This window comes from Oratosquilla oratoria, chromosome 1, assembly GCF_046742065.1.
Source record: "Oratosquilla oratoria isolate Oo_2021 chromosome 1, ASM4674206v1, whole genome shotgun sequence".
Lineage (NCBI taxonomy): Eukaryota > Metazoa > Arthropoda > Malacostraca > Stomatopoda > Squillidae > Oratosquilla > Oratosquilla oratoria.
In genome coordinates, this window is record NC_134777.1 from 106,447,312 (window position 1) to 106,469,811 (window position 22,500).

At 43.2% G+C, this 22,500-nt stretch overlaps 1 protein-coding gene across 2 annotated transcripts in view; it reads right to left on the reverse strand.

Annotated features, from left to right (window-relative positions):
* Positions 1-18,099: 18,099 nt before the first annotated feature.
* LOC143031018 (arylalkylamine N-acetyltransferase 1-like) overlaps positions 18,100-22,500 on the reverse strand; it is a 16,986-nt gene continuing 12,585 nt past the window's right edge. For both annotated transcript variants that reach the window (XM_076194360.1, XM_076194366.1), the window contains exon 5: positions 18,100-19,922. In XM_076194360.1, coding sequence (XP_076050475.1) covers positions 19,713-19,922 — 210 coding nt within the window. In that variant the 3' untranslated portion in view covers positions 18,100-19,712. The remainder of the gene's footprint in view (positions 19,923-22,500) is intronic.

The window sequence follows — 22,500 nt, forward strand, 5'->3', positions numbered from 1 at the left end:
CACTAAATTAAAATTCACACCCTCGATGGTGTTCTCGTTATTTTTTGAAAGTTTCATCTTTTATTTTAATTTCCAACCGAAATTCTTTCTTGTAATCCTTAGCCTTCGCAAGTTTTTTTTAACTAGTCTATTTCTCACAGCTCTGAAATTGAAAATAGCTTATGTGTTCCATATTTATAACCGTGATATTGCTAACGTTGTTGCTGTCATCAAACATGAAATCTGTTTTGTTCTTTTTTGTTCCATTTGGATATACCAAAGTCCATTTACGACCTATATGCCTTTAGGAGAAAATTTTCATTATTATCATATTGTAGTTCTCTGCAAAATTGACCTATACCTCGCCCCTTACCTACTCAAGCTTCTGAACGCACAATTCACTTCCTATATTCTTCTCCACTTCAGCCTAGAACTCGCTGACTACAATTTTTTCTTATCTATATATCTTGTTTATTTTATCATTTATTTTTTATTTATGTATTTTCACTTATGTATTTATTTATTCTTATTTGTGTATATTATTTTTTTATTATGTCTTATATATATATATATATATATATATATATATATATATATATATATATCTATAGAAATATAAATATATCTGTCTCTCTCTCTCTCTCTCTCTCTCTCTCTCTCTCTCTCTCTCTCTCTCTCTCTCTCTCTGAGGAGTCGTGGCCAGACTACCTCGAAGTAGTATCTGGGACCAGGGCCGAGTACGTGGGTCAGGACGAAGTCGAGGCCGCTCTGGCTAGCTTTTTGCATTTCAAATTTCCGCCTCTGCGGGCCGCACGTTTGCCCTGAGCGGGTATCCAAGTGAAATCCGCAGGAGGCCTGATGGCCCTCGACCCGTGTGTGTGTGTGGGGGGGGGGGGATTGGTGAAATGAAGGAGGAGGAGGAGGTTCAAGGATGTTGATTAAAGTCGCGAGTTCGGCCTATTTGATCCAAAATTCATTGTAGCTTAGCTCAACTATATGACCAGTGTATTCCTCACGGTGTAATGCTATAGGATAATGTTTATATTAGTAATGGGACGATACCTAAAAATTTAACGATTCCTATACGAGTCCAGATACTAATCTAAACTTCTGATTCCGATACCTGCAATGATTATAATACCATACTTGTCAAACACTTTATCTCAAACACATTTATACATCTTTCTGCTTCTACCAAACTCCAAGTCTCCTCCCCAGATAGTATCGTCGGCACAATCACTCCTTCATATAATATTCTCTTTGTATACACTCCCATATGCCTGTTTCTCATAACACTTTTCAATCACCCGAAGACATTACTTGCTTCTCTTAATCTACAATTTACCTTCACCCCCGTTTCTCCATTTTCTGCCACATGCGACCCTAAATACAACTTTTCACTTCCTTCGACCTCTCTCCTTTAAAAGTCAACTGAGAAGGTTTTCAAAGAGGTGGTGAGTATTTGCTAGATATATGGTTTAGTCACTTTTTGAAAAAAAAAAAAAATCCTAATTATTATGCAATGTGATAAAAAGGCCCATCAAAATATCGGTAGCAGATGAAATTTTCCTTCGCCGATCTTCGGCTGTTCTCGTAACGCTCTATCGGTTCTTTACATTCTGATGCATGCCATGCGCGTGCACTATAAAATGCCGAGCTGCGATGTCAACGTGATCAGTGATCTGTCATATTTTGTGTGCTAGCAAGGTTTCATCAAGTATTTACTTTGAAAATGGTTTATTGTGTCGCCGCAAATTGCAACAGTGATTCGACGAATCTTTCTGCTGCGGATTGAATAACTTTCCTTCTTTTCCGAAAGATCCTGTTCGCAAAATAGACTAGATCATTCGGTGCGGACGGCACGAGCCATAGATGCTTGAATTGAAAGCAAAACTCTGTTCGAAACATTTCGAGAAAAAAAGTACACACGGTATCCTGGCCTTGCCGAATTACTAGGAATTAGGATGAAGCCCATTCTAAAATAAGATGCAACACCGACAATTTTTGTCATCGACGAAGCCACAGGTTCGGCAAGCAAACACCGTCGAAGGAGTACTGCTGTTGAAAAACAACAACAACAACAACAACGCCATAGGTAGGTGTATCAGTTTGTATAACGTGTATAGGTAGGCCTGTGTTATCTACGCTGTCACTGACAATCGTTAACAAGCATGATTAGGCTTGACTAACGATTTTTGGGCTAGCTAGGCCTGTAGGCCTATGAATATGACCACACCACTCCACCAGGGTGAAAGGCATGCCCATGATGAAGGGGCTTCCATAATAGGCCTATGACCACATCTTGCCAATTGGAGTCAACCAAATTAAAGTCTGTTTTTTTGAGAGTCAAACAAGTGAAATTCCCCTCCTACTACCACCAACCCAGCAGGAGTTAAGTCTAATTATATATCCTTGACCAGGAGGGAGGAATTCGTACTGATATAGACCTAATGATTTTTTCAGCTGTTACAAAGTGCCTGTGATGAATATTCACCTTCTGCAAGTACCAATACCAGCGAAATTGAGATGGAATGTGAAAGTGGCCATGATGACAGTGCTAGGAATATGATTGATGACTTCCCCACATCAACCACTACCTATGGCAAATAATTTTATAGACATGTCTGTATCTTTTGTAAGCCTTCCTCTCCCCTTCAGTCAAATTATTTCTCTGTTCTCTTTGCTACATAGGCCTGTTTTATTGTACCTTATCACAGATAAAAAAAAAAAAAATGTAACTCATGAATCCTTAAAACTTTTGCCAGTAAATATGAAGCTTGGCATTGGTCAGGAGATTCATCCATGCACAGACTTTCTTGAGAGTTTGGGTGTTACTCATTTCAGCCCATGGAATCCACCTTTGTAACTCAAGCGTTTGTACCACTAAGTCCGAAGTTTCACAAACCTGTACAGGTTTCCATAAGGCCAGGAGAGGTGAACAGAGGGACACAAATGAACAAAGCCATGACCAAAGATATCGATGTCCAAGTGAGTGGTTGCCCGCTTTGGTTGAAGGAGGTGGCGTCAACCCAGAGTGAACCTGCCACAGATGTCTCTGGGTCCCTACCCGAGACAGTTGCCTAATCTGAGCCAAAGTGAGACAAACCCTTGAGTCTTGGGTGTAGTAGTAGTGAGGAGGATCCAGTGGTGGACGACATGGTGGATAACAAGATGGACACCGATCCTGACTGGGAACCAGACATGCCAGATACTGGGCACATGGACTTTGATGAACCTGACATGTAGGTTTTGACTATCACTTTGACTTTTTTTAAACAAACCAAAACAAGGATGGTCAGTTAGTAAAACACATTAATTCATCCTTGCATGAACAGATGAACTATCTTTCTGCAGAGGCTATGCAATGTAGTTCAGTTCGAAGTTTTAAGATTAGTTTAGATAAATACCTAAGCAAAATTATGTAATGCCTGCCATTTATTTTATATTATTTGTTTATATTTGTCATTATTTGTCTGTCTATTATTCATTTGATTATCATTTATTATGATTTATCTTTCCATTTATTATTATTTACTATTTACTTGTTCGTTTTATTTATTATCTATATTATTATTATCTTATTTATTTATTTATATATTTATTCATTTATCATTATTATAATTTTTTCGCATCCGACCTGGTTATGGACGAAAAGGTCTCCTGTCGGCATGCTCCTCCTTTGTAATCCTTTATGTGTGTTTTTTATGGATATAAGAAGATAATGGGGGAGTTTAGCAAGGAACGAGTAAGGCTGTAGACTAATTTTTTCAGTCGTTTTACCTTCCTGTCTTTTAACTTGTACCCCACATTTTAATTCCAAAATCTTTAAGTATTTGAAATATGTAAAATACAAAACTGAAGACTCGTGGACTCGTGTCAGAAAAAAGTATATGTATGTATGTATGTATATTGTGTATTCATATATATATATATACATATATATATATATATATATATATGTATCTATATATATATATATATATATATATGAATGCATTTGGCGTAGTAAATTATAGCAGAGGTACTTTATTCTCTTACGTTTCGGTTGTATGTTTTTCCCAGACTATGGACGACCCAGAAAGGATCACCCGCTAGCGCGGGATCGGTAGTTGTAGAGGGGGAAGAGGTGTCTGTATGAGAATGAAAAGAGAGTTGTGTATGAAAGAGGGCTATTGCCACCAGGCGATTCTATTGCGTGAAGTCATGGCTCAGGAAGTGATGGGCAGGAGACTTAGATTTGGAGGCTGAAATCATTATATGTAACTGTGAAGTTGCTTTAGGGATATATATTCAACAAAAATTAGAAAGGGAGTAGGAGGCTTAGTCGTAGGGACAGACAGAAAAATTGGGAAAGATTTTTAGTGATAGGTAAACTGAAATGAGAATATGGAGTAGGAGAGAAAGTTAGAAATTAAATTGATTTCAGTAGAAGAAAAAGCTTATGTAGATGTTTGCGCGTGTAGTCGTGTTTTTGTTTGCGATATGCTTGTGTGTGCATGCGATATGCTTGTGTGTGTATGCGACGCATAGAGGGTTGTTGCCTCTAAGCAGGTGTATCTTCAACTGGATAAATAAGGGGCGGGACGTACCCCGGTAGAAAACAGATAATTAAAAACCGAGCAAGTGGGTCTGCCCCACACCTATCATAACTCTAACTTCTTTCCATTTCATTCTTTCCTTACACTAACCCTCCAAATCCCCTCTCCTCCCTCTCCCCCATGTTACCTCTCCTGCCCTGCACTACTACCGGTTCCGGCCGACGAAACAGACTTTCTGAAGTAACGGGTCCATTTTGCCGGCCAGAAACGAACAGGTAATAGTATATATATATTAGGTTGAAATGTGAATATATATTAAAATGTATATAACATGCTTACAGGTAAATAGAATTCATCACGTGGCATAGGCAAACGTATTTACGAAAACAGAAATGACATCAAACACCATTGAACTCACAACTCGTTGGTCGCACATTTAGGTAAGTACGGAAACCTCCCAGACTGGCATAACACGGAAATAATCAATAAGGGTCTTGATAGGAAAACAAGAAAAAATGTAGAAGCAGCACACATTAGCATAGAAGACACTACTAATCATAGGGAAGGATTTATCTACTTAGCCAGAACAATCGAGAAGGTTAAAGTAGAGGAAACAAAACTAAAAAAGAAAATGAAATGGACAAGCACGGGTCACGGTTTAGGCTCTCCGAGACAACCAGCGAGACATAATCCTACAAGACATCCAACGAGCCAAAATCACCCGTGAGTCCGTGACAACCAGGGAGACAGAATCCCCGAAGCATATGTACGTATGTCTGTCATTCTCTCTGAGGAAGATATATACCCGAAACGTGAGGGAATAAAGTACCTCTGCCATCATTCTGAGTTTTCCTACCCCAAATACACTCAAACTGTCAACTCTACTTCAATATATATATATATATATATATATATATATATATATATATATATATATATATATATATATATATATACACAGTATATATATATATATACATATATACATATACATGTATATATATATATATATATATATATATATATATATATATATATATCAGAAAAAAAACACTGGTAAATAATAACTTAGTCCGAACGTTTTCGTCTATTTAAGGCATCATCGTTCGGACTACGTTTCTTATTTACCAGTGTTTTTTTCTGCAAATTATATTCACGTGTCATTTGTGAAATACTGCAATACATACATATATATACACACACATATATATATATACACACACACACACATATATATATATATATATATATACACATATATATATATATATATATATATTATATATGCTAATAAGAAAAATAAGACACAAGAAACACTGGGTAAGAAAAACTAAATGGAGCAAAACGTTTGTATTTATTACATCTTCACTGTAAAGTACCATGAAATATACGAAAGTGCTTGTTTCGTTTAGTTTTTTCCTAGTGGTCAATACTGTACACACACACACACACACACACACACACACACACACACACACACACACACACACACACACACACACACACACATACACACACACACACACACACACAAAGCTATATATATATATATATATATATATATATATGTATATGTACATATACATATATGTGTATATATATATATAAATATTTATATATATATATGTGTGTGTGTGCATGTATGTATATACGGTATATATATATATATATATATATATATATATATATATATATATATATATATACATGGAGGTGAGGTGGCAAAATGAAATGTTAAGGCTAGAGTATGGAACTTTATTCAGCACCAGACGTTTCGACCTCTTGGGCCTTCCTCAGTGGACTGAAAACAGAAGAATCATCATCCCGGTCTCGTTGTCCCACACTCGCCAACTGCCAGCTGTGCGGACGTTTGGGCCCAGGACATAAACCCCCCACGAGAATTTGTTGTTTTCTCGGTGGCAATGTATGCCGCCTCCAAAGCTCTCCTTTTCTTTTTTCCCAGTTTCCTATGTAAAACGTGGGCTTCTTTCCAGTTTGGCAAATGATCTTCTTCATCGATATGAACTACTAGGGCATTTGATGTTCTGTGATGTTTCACATCCCTCTTGTGTTCTTCAAGTCTTTTGTCCATGCCGCGTCCTGTCTCACCGATGTAAGCTTTCTCACAACCTGTACAAGGAATTCTATAAACAACACTTTTATTTTCTTGTAAATTCTCTGTGTTTCTGGTAAACTCGCCAATTCTCTTTCCCGCTGATGTTACTAAATTTATTCTGGTGTTCTTTAAAAAACTACTAATTATTGGTGCGTATCTAGAGTTAGGAACTGAAATAAATATTTTGTCCTTGCTGGTGCTGTTGTCTGTAGGTGTTGTGTTCCTTTCCATAATTTTGATGGCTTTGTGTTTTAATTTTATAAGAAAGCCTAAAGGATATGCTAATTCTTGGAAGGATTTAAAGATATGGTTAAGCTCATCCTGTAAAAACTCTTTGCTACATATCCTTAGGGCTCTTAACATGAATCCGATTATTATCCCTGATTTGACTCTTGTACTGTGAGCTGAATAAAAATGAATGTAATCTTCTCGGTTTGTTGGTTTTCTGTATACTTTGAATTTTATTCCGTTCTCTGTTTTCTTTATTATAGTATCCAAAAAAGGAATTTCATAATTTATTTCTTCTTCTAGTGTAAACTGTATTTTCTGTTCTATGAAAAAGGTGGAAGAAGAGAGTCAAGGGTCTCGTTCCGAGTTTATTCCTGACAGAGTTTATTCCTGACCGGTTTCGCTTGTAGCTACAAGCGAAACCGGTCAGGAATAAACTCGGAACGAGACCCGTGACTCTCTTTTTCCACCTTTTTCAACTTGTCACAATGTCTCAACATTTCTTTTCTATGTTATTTAAGTGGGTTAATTTCTGTCTTAGATTAACGAACTCGGGTACCACTACTAGAATATCATCGATGTATGACCACCAATGTGTATCTTTACCCATGAGTTTGATGTAAATGGTACTTTCTAATTCTTCCAAATATAAACATGCCATCACTGAGCTAAGGGGAGACCCACCCCATGGCTAACTCACTATGCTGAGAATATTCTACGCCATCGAACATGACTGGGCCAAAGTTGGCACATAGAGAAACCAAATCGATGAAGTCTCTCTTGGCTACCGGCAGCTCATTCTCACTCAGGTTTTTAACAACTTTTTAACTGCACTTAACGCTTCTTTTGAGGATACATTTGTGAATAAAGCTTGAATATCAAAGTTGGCTAGTTTTTTGCCAGTTAGGTCCATACCTCTAAGTCTATTTAATAAATCAGAGGGGTTTTTAAGATGTGCAGCACTGATGGTACCTAATGTTTTCGTAAGGGGTTTCGCTAATATTTTGGCAATTTTGTGTGGAGATGACCCTATTCCCGATGTTATGGGTCTCATGGGTATGCTTGGTTTGTGTGTTTTGGGTAGGCCTCTCATGTGTGGGGGTCGCGGTGTTTCTTCTAACATGCTTACTAATTTCTTACATTTTGTAGTTTTGTTTAAGATGCGCCTCGCTGCCTTATTAAATTCCATCGCCTTTTCTTTTGCGAACCCGCTATTTTGTTTTTGTATGTATTCTCATCTTCGAGCAGATCTAACATATTCCTGTCATAATCGGTTATGTCCATAACGACAATTCCCCCACCTTTGTCCGCTTGTGTGATCTCTAGGTCCTTATCTTCTCCCAGATTTTTGAGGGCAGATATCTGCCCTCAAAAATCTGGGAAATGATAAGGACTCCACAGAGATCAGACGTCGCTCTCCACTCCAGCTCTCTCAACAAGCGCCCAGCAATCTTCACCGGCCGGTGGCGGCGAAGAGACTTTTCTCCTTTGCTGCTGCCGGTCTGGCACAGGACTGACCTCTTCGTTGACGTCGGCAGGCGGGTTCACATCAAAGACAAATACACACATTTCCCAAGTCACGTAATTCTCTGTTTTCAGAGTTGTGCTTCGAAGAAAAGAGATACACGCACACTTGCTCGCTGGCTTAGCAGAGGCCCTTAATCCAACTCTGATTCAGAGCCCTTAACTCTTCGCCGGCTGGTTGTGAGAGAGGAATTGGGGAGCCTCTCTTGTCGACCGGCCCGTACCCACGCCTGGCCTCTTCGCTGGCGCTGGCAAGCGGGTTTACACTTCTGACATTTACACACATTCCCAAGTCACGTAATTCTCTGCTTTCAGAGTTGTGTTTGGAAGGAGAAAGATAAAACAACACTCGCCCGCCTGCCCCCCTCGCACCGCCATTGCATCCGCTCTCCTGACTACGCTTCGGATATCACTCACTCAACGCTCAAGCCAAACCTGGGGCTAATCATGACCGCTCATGTCCAACCTGGGGCTAATCAGGACCGCTCATGCCCAACCTGGGGCTAATCAGGACCGCTCATGCCCAACCTGGGGCTAATCAGGACCGCGCTACCTATCTGGGGTTAATCAGCATCGCCACACGCGGGAAGTGAACTCTACTCACTTCTCGCAAGATACATACATACATACACCTCTCACGAACATAGCCACGCCCCACGCACAAACATCTACACGTACTTTTTCTTCGACTAAAATTCGCTTAGTTTCTAACCTTCTCTTATACTACATCTTCTCATTTCAATTTACCTCCCACTAAAAAAAATTCCGTTTTTCAACCTTTCTCTACTACTACGCCTCCTACCATTTTCTCAACTTTTGGTGATTCTAATCCCAGGCGTCGGTGCCGCCGTCCAAGTTCCCTGCCCATTTCTCCCAAGCCACGACCATCAACCGCCCCTAATCGCTCACTAAAAATTGAATTTTGGCAATAGCCCTCTTTTATATACAACTATCTTTTCATTTTCTTAAAGACATTCTTCCCTCAAAAAAAAAAAAAAAAAAAAAAAAAAAAAAAAAAAAAAAAAAAAAAAAAAACAAAAAAGATCCCGCGCGAGCGGGTGGTCTTCTCTCGCAAGTAGCAATCCTCTGAAGAAGCTACTGTAAAGCGAAACCGGTCAGTAATAAACTCAATAATTGGATCAAGACCCGTGTGTCCCCCTTCCACCTTTCCCAAAATTATCCCAATGTCTCAATATACTGTATATATATATATATATATATATATATATATATATATATATATATATATGTATATATATATATGAGAGTATAATAACAGTTATCATGATCACTACAACAGGTCAGCATGAAGATATAACGAAAGAAATGTAACATAAAGTGTAATCAGTAGTATATGATGAAAAAGAAAGTAAATAAGGACTTCAGTTTGATTCCACAGGAAGTAAGGCTCCATAGGCTGATATATTAATATATTTGGTAACAATTGAATATATAAGCACAAAGGTCTATCATGCAGGGTGACATTATGAAAAATATTGAACGTAGAGACATTTTTATATCAACCTATCACTATTAAAGTGTCATAACTATACAGCACAATCCTTCTGAAAGCATCATGACGGACGCTATAATTTTCTTTGGGATATTGATTTTCCTTCTATATTCCATGCTTTTGATATCTAATAATAAATAAACAGATAATATACACATGTATATATGTTTAAATATAAATATATATTATACACCTGGTGAATATGTATTACACAGAGACCTATGGGTCAATTGTAGAATGCCTCCCACATTGATCTACAGTAGATTCTCCACCCTAACATAGGCTGGGTTAGGTTAGGTTAAGTTAGGTTACGTTAGGTTTGGTTAGGTCAGGATTAGGTTATGTATCACGAGCAATAATCAACTGTAGAATGTTAGGTTACATTAGGTCAAGTTAGTTTAGGTTATGCATCACGAGCCATAATCAGCTGCAGAATGTCCACCCCAACAAGACATTCCGTGCGAAACTATCGCCGTCAACTACTTGAATCCAGTGCTCGTCGTTAACGACTCGTACCGGCTGTCTCAAGTTGTGTTACAGTGCTAAAAACTACTGCGCGCTAGTAAATCAGCCTACTTTCTTATCAAGGCTCTCCCTTCCTCGATGGAATACTCGGGGTCGGAAGCGGCGTCCAGCTTAGAGCAGGACTTAATGATATCCGACACTGATGACGACATTAGTGTTAACCACTGGCCCGACCTGCCTCGTCCTACCTCCACTCCCCATCACCCTCCAACAACCACCCAGCATGATACCCACCAGTCTACATCGCTCCCCAGTACCAAACGGCGGGCCGACGACACCTCTACCTTCGCCGCCGGAAAATGTCAACCGCCTGCTGCCAAGACGATCAAGGGAACCTCAAGTGAGTGTAATAAGGCTCCTATTCGCCCTACCCTGCCTAATCACAGTGCTACTCCCGTTGCCCCCACCCGACCCACACCCGCCCTTCCAGCATTTGCTCCCCGAGACAAGTATATTAAGTTGGCCTTTAGCGGGAACCCATCCACAGAAGTTAAACTCCGCTGGCTGTCAACTATCACCAAGACTTTCCACCTGCAACGGGATACGGCCGAGGTTAAGATGGCTGCACTCACCTCTCGATTCATCTACATATCAAGACAACGCACAGACATCCTGGACCGAGTTACTACAAATGAATTTATGTCACTGCCTCTTCTCCCTCAAGACTCTCCCGAAAGACCTCGTAAGTACCCCCAATACCTGCTCACTCGCTATCCCGTTGACGTGGATCACAAGCTTGTCCTACAGCTCCCAGGAGTACACTCAGCCAGGCGCTTCATGCAGAACGGTACCCCCATCAACCGCATTGTTATTGTGTGGAGCCTCCCCGAGACACCCCCCGACACCATTACCTTTGACTTCCTCCCTCTCCTCCCCCCGTGTCAAGTCCAAAGACTCCGTGACGACCGACCCTGGTGCTTCAGGTGTTGGGGTATCGGTCACATTTCCAGGTACTGCTCCGCCTCCCCTACGTGTGCCTGGTGTGCCGCCGCCCATGAATCCAGAGAATGTCCCGTCCGAAGTGCGCCCCCGCCCCCATCTGCGACTACTTCCACCTCTGAACCTCCACCACAGCCGAACCCATCACAATGGAAGTGCCCCCGATGTCTACAGCCAGGTGTCAACGTCTGGCACGGCTGTACTCGGCGCAAGACCCAGACCAATGGCCCCACCTCAGCCCCACCACCTCCTCCCGCCCGGACTGTCCTCTCTGCTCCCACCCCCCCTCAGCAAGACGCTGCCCTCCGTAAGGCCGTTTCAGCCCTTCAGGCGCGATGTGCAGCACTCGAGGACCGCTTCGCCTCCATTGACACCAGGATTGACAGCCTTGTCTCGGCCCAAACTACTACTGCCACCAGACTCTCCACACTGGCGGAATCCCAACAAACCCTCGTCTCCTCCATCTCCATGCTTGCCGAGAGAATGGAATCCATTGCAACTCGTCTCGACAAACTCTGTAAGTTACAACCCGGTACTAGCCAGTCTTCCTCGAATCGTCCATCCACCTCCACACTCCGGTCTCCTACTAGCAAACGCAACGTTCGTAACTAACATCCACCTAGACCTCCTTTCATGGAACATCAATGGTATCACCAACCACAAAAAGTACACACAATTGAAGGCATATGTACAGACACATCACCCTTGTGTCATTTTTCTCCAGGAGGCGTTTCCAAACCGGCCCAACACTGCACCACAGGCACCCTCCCTTCCCGGATATATCCCCTATATTCATACGATACGAAACGGTCTTCTAACATACATACACAATACACTGATACACCGTCTTCTGCGCTCCTCTACAGACCCTGACGTAACATTCCAACTCTTCGAGATAGAAATTGGGGGCGGAATCCTACAGCTCTGCAATATCTACTCTGCTCCCGCACGTCTTCGTCCAACCACTCTTCCACCACCTACGATAAAAGGTATAATATACGCAGGGGGTTTCACTGCTCGACATCCTGCATTGGGAGATCGTCCTGGCACCACTAATCGCCCTGGTGTTCACCTACTATCCTTCATCCGACAACATCATCTGACCCGCTGGGACACAGGTGGCGCCACACACTCCCGGGGAGGCACCCTGGACCACGTCCTCACCTCTGGCTTGGTATCATCCCGTATCCAGTGCTCCTCAGTACCTGCATTATTCTCAGACCATATTGCTCTTCTCTTCCACTATTCTCTTCCTACGATACCTACACCCCCTATCACACGCCTACGCCTCACCATACCCCCCAAATACTGCCCGACGTACATTTCATACATGACCTGCATACTACCTACCTTAGACTGTTCCTCCCCCGACCAGTTATACACTAGCCTTGTCTCCGCCACCCACGACTTTTACAGGCTTTACGTATCACGACCCCACCTCCAACGTCGCCCTCCTCCTCACTCGTGGTACCTAGACACCCGACTTCAGGACGCACAGAAAGAAGCGGAACGCGTTGGACTCATGTTCCAAACTAACCCATCTCCTGAACTACTTCATCGTTACCAGCAATCCAGAGACGATTTGACAACCCTCCTAGAATGTGTAAGTACTGACTCCTGGAAGAGATTCACGGACAGAATTAGTCACCAAACTAGTGTAGCCTCCATGTGGCACCTTATTCGCAGGGTAATTAAGAAGACTCCTGCTACTGCCCGTCATCATTCCCCCACCGTATTTGCCGAACAGCTCATCGACACGTGGTCAAACCAGTCCAACCCTGCCAACCTACCTACCCCGTCCAGGATGCCCTCTCCTCCGGTGCTTTTGCTCGTGGACTCCGCCTAGTACATGCTCTGCTGCAAGAGGATGATGAAGAAAATATACCAATCACTAAAGATGAACTACGACGTGCTCTCTTGAGAGGTAAAGCCACGTCCCCTGGGGATGATGGCATTACCTACAATGTGCTACGTTTACTGCACCGTGTACCCGGTAACCCCCTCCTTCGCCTCTACAATATGTGTCTACGAGATGGATATATCCCACATGCCTGGACCACGAGTACAATAATCCCCATACCCAAGCCCGGCACAGCAAATTTCAGGCCCATCTCCCTTACATCCTGCTTCTGCAAAGTAATGGAAAGAATCTTGCTCACCCGACTGATGTACCAACTACAAGATCGCCTTTCTCCACGTCTCTTCGGCTTTCTACCCCAACGCAGCACCCATCACTGCCTCGTCGACTTATATTCTCGCCTCTCCCGTGACAGTGTTGTGGCATTTATAGATCTAAAAAGTGCATTTGATATAGCAAACCGAGACGTTATTTTAGATCAATTAATTGACTTTGGAATTAAGGGTAAATTACTACGATGGATTAAGGGCTACCTCAGTAACCGGACCTCCCGTGTCTTCTTTAGCGGTGCCTACAGCTCCTCACGGGATTTTCATATCGGCACTCCTCAAGGAGGGGTACTAAGTCCATTTCTCTTTAATATACTTATGCATCGTCTCCTCACGTCTTTGCCCACTATTCCTGAGGTCACAATTACATGCTATGCAGATGATCTATGTATTCACTCTACCTCCCCAACACACCTACAACTCTTTCTTACTTCTCTCTCCCAGGCTTCTGCTAACTGTGGCCTTGTTGCTTCCCCACAGAAGAGCAGAATTTTCTCCTACCGCCCTCCTGCCACGCTGCCAGAGTTCATGATTGGAGACTGCATCATCCCACTAAGCTCCCAGTACTGCTACCTTGGTGCACCAGTACGAATCTCGGAAACTCTTTCTGCCCGGCGTCAATCCCATACCGTAATTCGTGAATTGCTAGATCGTCTCCAACGTCGGCTCCGGCCTCTCCAGTGGCTCACCAACAACTCTTCCGGTATCTCCATCCCCGTGGCCAGAACTGTCTATATTACTTTTATACGCTCTGTTGTTGATTACCTCTCCCCTGCCTTAATTCAACTTCCTCGATATGCTTTAGAGCCACTGGAGATTTTTCAGAATAAAGCCATGAGAATCATTCTCGGTTGCCCAATGACTACCAGAATTGTCAACATGCAACGGGAATTACGGCTTCCATCCCTAGTTGAGAGGATTTATTCTAATGTCACCTGCCTCACAGTTAAGTGTATACAATTTCCCCACATCTCACCGCACTTCACAGCACTGGTCAGAGATTCTCTCGGCCCCGCTCCGCCCGTCCCCCGCCTCATGCCCCCCGGTCGCCGTCTTATAAAGTCTATCTCCTCCTTCATTCGCAGCCTAGATTTACAAGTACCAGTAGCTGACATACCCCCAGGCCCTCCCCCGTGGACGCTACCATCGCCTGTGGTTAGCTTCACTCCTACAGCAAAATGTGACCCACCTCCTCTACAACTACAGCTAGCCTTGGAACATGTTACCCAGGTAACATCCTCCATCACTGCTCCGCATCGCCTCTACACTGACGGGTCACTACAATCGGATGGTGCAGCTGGAGGAGCAGTCTACTCACCTGACCTACCGCCGCCTCCTGAGGGCTGGGTCGGCCGTCGACTCAGAGATCACTCCAGCTCCACGTTGTGTGAACTATACGCCATCTTAGATGCTATCAGTCTCGTTTGTCAAAGAGGAGTTAATGCTGTCATTATATGTGACTCTAAGCCTGCACTGCAATCCCTCACCGCTATTCATCCCACTCACCATTCTGTTGTACAACAAATCCTTTCCTTTCTATCCCTACTAACTATCCGTAATCTCTGCATTGAATTTATTTGGATTCCATCTCATGTAGGTTTGCACCATAACACCAAAGTAGACCGCCTAGCAAAAGAAGCCTGCCGACTCCCCCGTCGTAGTGATGGACGACCTCTCTCCCTGCTATGTTACCTCGACAGGGTCCGCTCCGCTGCACTTCAGCCTGAGCAACGTCGACGGGACACCAAGAGACCTTTCAGTGTCACTATCACCCACTACGAATCCGTATGCCGCCACAAATACAAGTACCACCGCAAGGGACTTATGGTTCGTCGCCACAATGTTGTCTCAGCCCGACTGCGACTAGGCTACCGTCCACCGTGGCAGGTCGCCGGGGTGGAGGGCGAGCCTGTATTCACAGAATGTCGCCTATGCCACGCTCCACTAGCCAACACCATCGAGCACTACTGCCTAGCGTGCCCCACTGTAAAACATCTAATACCCCAGGGACTACCATTAGATGCAATCTGTCGTCATCTCCTATCACAAAATAGATTAGATGAAATACTTGTCCGTTACCCCCGCTTTGGTGGGTTCTCATAATACCTGATGCCCTGCGTGACATCTCAGTCTTATTCCCTTTTGAATGAATGTACAATACCCAGTGTCGTATATGTTACCTGCAACCCATGTATTTGTATGTGTATATAAGTGTATGTGTACGTGTGTAAGCATGTGCATACCAGTTGCCTTCCTACATTCATTATGAAAAAAAAAAAGACTCAATTGTACAATATCCACCCAAAGTGCGTGTGTGTGTGTGGGGGGGGATTCTACAATTGATTCAGACCTATTGCTGCTGGCTATCTGAAACTATGACTGAAGCAATGTATTCACTGTCTCACCCAATGGATACTCAAAACTGCTCATTGTAACTACTTACAACCCATTCTCAACGCGTGAGAGCAGTGATCTTTGTTGGCAAGTGGACATTGTAAAGGCCTGTCCAGACGAACGGGCCTGATCGGCAGGCATGCCCGTTAACGGGCACATTTGAAGGGCAAACGGTCAAATTGCTCGAGTGCTCGTCGAGCGAAATCACGAAGGCGGTGCCCGGTAGCTTGAGCTTCGACTCTGCCAGACACAAGTTTTTTTTTTTTTTTTTTTTTTTTAATTTAACTTATTACGCATTAGCGTCATACAGTGGGGGAGGTTTTCATAATGAATGTAGGAATGCAACTGGTATGCACATGCTTACACACGTACACATACACTTATATACACAAACAAATACATGGGTTGCAGGTAATATATATGACACTGGGTATTGTACATTCATTCAAAGGGGAATAAGACTGAGATGTCACGCAGGGCATCAGGTATTATGAGAACCCACCAAAGCGGGGGTAACGGACAAGTATTTCATCTAGTCTATTTTGTGATAGGAGATGACGACAGATTGCATCTAATGGTAGTCCCTGGGGTATTAGATGTTTTACAGTGGGGCACGCTAGGCAGTAGTGCTCGATGGTGTTGGCTAGTGGAGCGTGGCATAGGCGACATTCTGTGAATACAGGCTCGCCCTCCACCCCGGCGACCTGCCACGGTGGACGGTAGCCTAGTCGCAGTCGGGCTGAGACAACATTGTGGCGACGAACCATAAGTCCCTTGCGGCGGTACTTGTATTTGTGGCGGCATACGGATTCGTAGTGGGTGATGGTGACACTGAAGGGTCTCTCGGTGTCCCGTCGACGTTGCTCAGGCAGAAGTGCAGCGGAGCGGACCCTGTTGAGGTAACATAGCAGGGAGAGAGGTCGTCCATTACCACGACGGGGGAGTCGGCAGGCTTCTTTTGCTAGGCGGTCTACTTTGGTGTTGTGGTGCAAACCTACATGAGATGGAATCCAAATAAATTCAATGCAGAGATTACGGATAGTTAGTAGGGATAGAAAGGAAAGGATTTGTTGTACAACAGAATGGTGAGTGGGATGAATAGCGGTGAGGGATTGCAGTGCAGGCTTAGAGTCACATATAATGACAGCATTCACTCCTCTTTGGCAAACGAGACTGATAGCATCTAAGATGGTGTATAGTTCACACAACGTGGAGCTGGAGTGATCTCTGAGTCGACGGCCGACCCAGCCCTCAGGAGGCGGCGGTAGGTCAGGTGAGTAGACTGCTCCTCCAGCTGCACCATCCGATTGTAGTGACCCGTCAGTGTAGAGGCGATGCGGAGCAGTGATGGAGGATGTTACCTGGGTAACAAGTTCCAAGGCTAGCTGTAGTTGTAGAGGAGGTGGGTCACATTTTGCTGTAGGAGTGAAGCTAACCACAGGCGATGGTAGCGTCCACGGGGGAGGGCCTGGGGGTATGTCAGCTACTGGTACTTGTAAATCTAGGCTGCGAATGAAGGAGGAGATAGACTTTATAAGACGGCGACCGGGGGGCATGAGGCGGGGGACGGGCGGAGCGGGGCCGAGAGAATCTCTGACCAGTGCTGTGAAGTGCGGTGAGATGTGGGGAAATTGTATACACTTAACTGTGAGGCAGGTGACATTAGAATAAATCCTCTCAACTAGGGATGGAAGCCGTAATTCCCGTTGCATGTTGACAATTCTGGTAGTCATTGGGCAACCGAGAATGATTCTCATGGCTTTATTCTGAAAAATCTCCAGTGGCTCTAAAGCATATCGAGGAAGTTGAATTAAGGCAGGGGAGAGGTAATCAACAACAGAGCGTATAAAAGTAATATAGACAGTTCTGGCCACGGGGATGGAGATACCGGAAGAGTTGTTGGTGAGCCACTGGAGAGGCCGGAGCCGACGTTGGAGACGATCTAGCAATTCACGAATTACGGTATGGGATTGACGCCGGGCAGAAAGAGTTTCCGAGATTCGTACTGGTGCACCAAGGTAGCAGTACTGGGAGCTTAGTGGGATGATGCAGTCTCCAATCATGAACTCTGGCAGCGTGGCAGGAGGGCGGTAGGAGAAAATTCTGCTCTTCTGTGGGGAAGCAACAAGGCCACAGTTAGCAGAAGCTTGGGAGAGAGATACAAAGCAATTATCATAGTGTACAACATCTTGACAATACTAGGCGCCATGTTTGTCGTACCGCACTCCACGCGCTACTGGCATCGTCGGGCACGCCCACCCAACTATTCATCAACTCGGTCGTGTGGACAACGTTCGCGGGCAGGCCCGGCAGAATTTGCCCGCCAACCGCTCTGCCCGACGGACACGCCTGATCGTCTGGACACGACTTAAGTCGGCGAGATTTTCAAAAGCCCAAGGGCTTCTGTGAGTGAGTTGCAATGTTTATATCACGTCATTTCTTGGATGGTTATGCTTACAGACTCCACCGATGATCAAACGTGGTCACCAGTGAGTTGAGAGACTCCCAATTTTGGTTTTATTTTGCAATGTTGATATGAAGAAGAGGATACATTTCCACTGTCTCTTAGATGATAAGCATTGTTATTACTATGGAGTGGGAGTGATTCTTAGGTTTTGCATATACTAACTCAATGACCTGCCGTATCCCATTATGTCTCCCGACACTATTTTCATGTTTTGTTGGATCAGAAATAATCTTACCTGAAGGTATAGATTCTACAACCACTTTTGATTGTAAACTAAGGTTTCGGCAGACTCTAGAGAGTTTTTTCTGATTTACTTATTACTCTTAAATTGTCACTATAACCTCAACATCGGTAAATTTTGTTCTTTTTCGCATGCTTCCCTAGCACGCGACTCTTCTGTGCTTACATTTAGCGGCTACGAGAAAACGTGTTGTCATTGGTTGAAGCCCCATGACAACCTAGGTTCTCATTGGCTGGAACCAATATTAGCTGATGTGTGTGGAGATTGTAAACAGCACGGCATACAAAACTATGGTTACATCGTCCGAGACATGTGTTTGAATATAGGTTGTAACGATAGATTGTAAAATCTGGGGTTGTAAACTAGTTACAATTTCCACGACCTTGTAAATTACAAAATGTTTTGAGTATCCGCCGCCTATTATAGCGAGCCTCACTGACGTCATAAGGTAGAAACTGTAAATGGTACCTGTACATTCATATTATATACTTCATTTCCTCTTGATACATACAGGGTGACCCCCCGAAAAAATCCCATATTTCCGAGGTAAATGAAGAACAGATGGTTAAAGATAACCAAAACATTTGCACGTAAAAAACTTCATTCAGCGTTTTTTACATCTTTATTTTTTAGACTTAATGCACTTGACTCAGCGAATTGAGGGTAATGAAATTTTATTGCATCAAGTTCATAAAGATTTTGTAAAACGCATTAATATTTGCATTGCAAATGATGGAAAACATATTGAAGATGTTTGAATAATACAGGTTTTATGGACACACTGCACACACACACACACACACACACACACACACACACACACACACACACACACACACACACACACACACACACACACACACACACACACATATATATATATATATATATATATAAAGAAACTTATATCTGTGCCCTGATTCGATGAACTATGTTTATTTTTAATTATACCAACCGGATTATTTTTTGAAGATTTGTATGGTTGAAGCTAACAACGCCCAAAGAAGTTTGTCCGCTCCTACTTTATGCATGAAGACCATTTTTCCACCAACTCCTGCGCATCACAAGCGTTTACTCATAGCTTTGATGCAGGTGCTGTCTCCTGCAAGCTTGGTGTCGAGCACTTTCTTGCCGTCCGCTTCGTAGCTTTCGTAGTCAAGAGTATAGTCGCTGCTGAAGCCAAGTTTTTCGAACACACGCTGGCTAATGATGTTCGTGGCTTGTGTGGTGGCAAGCTGGGCGCCTAGCTGTCGACCAATGGCCTCAGATTGCTGTCCAGACAAACGTGTAATGTGGTATCAGAGAGCAAAATCATGTCCAGGAACGCTAGTCATACAGAGATCTAAAAAGACAATTGACGACAGAATGATCAGAGTAGACAACATGTGAGGATGGAACTTTTATGTACAATGTCGGACGGACGCCTTTCCTCATCTATTCCAAGATGTATAAATAGCTTAGAGGTTATTCAGCGTCTTTTTACTTGAAAAAGCTTCGAGAAGAAAAACGTTATCCATTAATTAAAAGTTCCATTCTCACATGGTATCTACTCAGACTAGTCGCACAGGGCCTCTAATTGTGACATTTTGAACTCTTTCATGAATGCGAGTTATTAATCAAATTTTATTACATTACAACTATTATTGTACAGAACCATGAACCAAACGATGAACAATGAAAGATCTATTCACATAGGTGATATTATGTGTCGAGAATTTCTCATATACGACACTAAGGGTTGTTGTTGTTGTTGTTGTTTTGTTGAGTAGTTTGGGGCGCTTACGTCTGTGTGGATAATCTTGCGCTGCCGTCTCATGTTATCTTCCATTTCACGTGCCGGTCTCGTTTATCAAAAGGCGTTTACAGTTCAATTAGAAGTCCTATTTTGTCGTAAGTTGTGGAGGGATGACTGAGGTATCGTTATGTCGTCCAAGATTTGATGTAGTGTCATTGTTGTTTGAGTGGGTAGGTGAGAGAAAGCAGGAGGTTATTGAGAGGAATTGTGTAAATCGATCATCTTATACTATTCCCATTATCTCGTGACCCACAAGGTGTTGTCTGATGTCTTGTCACGTACTGAATCAAAACATTCAGCATATACCGGAAGCTGTCCACTACCCCGAGTATGTTAACATGGAATATTCTAAATGCATATCGATTTTTTAATTAAATGGTAGGTGATATGAGTAATTGTTATACATGTAAAGAAAAGAAGAGACTTGTTAAACGATGTGGCATCTCAGGTCAGGCGACGTTGCCCCGGCTCCCGACCTAGGAATTTCCGTGGGGTTGAGGGGTGGGGTCGCTTACATAGAGAAGCTGAGTGCGGGTCTTCGGGCCGCTTGCAGTCTCTTTAATTATACCGGCCATACATGCAAATATAAAGAAAACGGTGTCTCCCCCCGTTTTCTTTGGAGATAGTTTAGACGTGGCAGCGCTGCTGGTTTTGCCGGTCACACCCTTTGGGTCACCAGATAATGGAAGAAGTATACTGCTCGTATATGTGGTATTGAGAGAAAAGTTCCACGTTGGCAGGTGGGAAGGTGTGTGTGCGTGTGTGTGTGTGTGTGTGTGTGTGTGTGTGTGTGTGTGTGTGTGTGTATGTGTGTGTGTATGCGTGTGCGTGTGCGTGTACTCGTATGTATGTGTGTATGCGTATGGTCTTGGATCACGTGCTAGACAATTGATCAATAGCTACTGTCTCTAGATAAGAGTTCCAAAGCTACTATGTCCCGATCTATGAGTAAATAGTGTGACCTTACACACACACACACACACACACACACACACACACACACACACACACACACACACACACACACACACACACACACACACACACACACACACACACACGCACACTCACTGCGAATCACTGCAGGAAGACCTGAATAAGGTATGGAACTGGAGTCAGAAATGGGAAGTGGACTTCAATATTAAGAAATGTAGCATAGTGGAGTTTGGAAAAAGCAAAAACAGAATATCAGGACAATATAAAATTGGAACCAAGGAGGTAAAGAAGGAGAGGTCCGAAAAAGATTTGGGTGTAATTATCTCAAACGACTTGTCCTATGACAAACAGATAAACAAAATTGTCGGAGAATCCTACAACATGTTAAGGTCAATAAAAGTGGCATTTACATATTTGGACGAAGAAATTATTAAAAAATATTGGTCACACTGATATGGCCTAGACTAGAATATGCGGCGACATTGTTGTCACTCAGTATCAAAAAGAATATAAAGAAAATAGAAAGAATCCAGAGAGCATCAACAAAAATTGCACCAGCACTTGGAAACTTGTCATATGAGGAGAGATTGGCTAAACTGGAGTTACCGACTCTGGAGCAAAGAATCATGAAAGGCACAGAAATACTCGATAGAGAGGACTTGTTAAACTGGGACAGGAGAAGCACAAGAGGACATGGAAAGAAAAAAAAAACATAGCTACAGAAGAGATCTGAAGAAAAACAGTTTTCCACATAGAGTGGTGGACACTTGGAACAAACTGGACAATGAAATAGTGTGCGCAAAAACCATTCATGAGTTTAAGAGCAAACTAGACACTGCGAGATACAAAGGCGGGACACCACGAGCGTAGCTCCCCTTCCTTAGGATGAGACGGCTTAGAGGGATTTTATACGGTCTAACGGTTCGTCGAACGCGGTTCGACAGACACGTCTTTAAAGTGATGTGTGAACGTGTGAACGGGGTATTTGGGGTTTAACGAACGTGTTCGACAACCAAATACCTCGTTCACACGTTCACACATCACTTTAAACACGTGTCTGTCGAACCGCGTTCAACAGAAGTACATAGAACCGTGCGCGTGAATTGAAAACTTTCGAT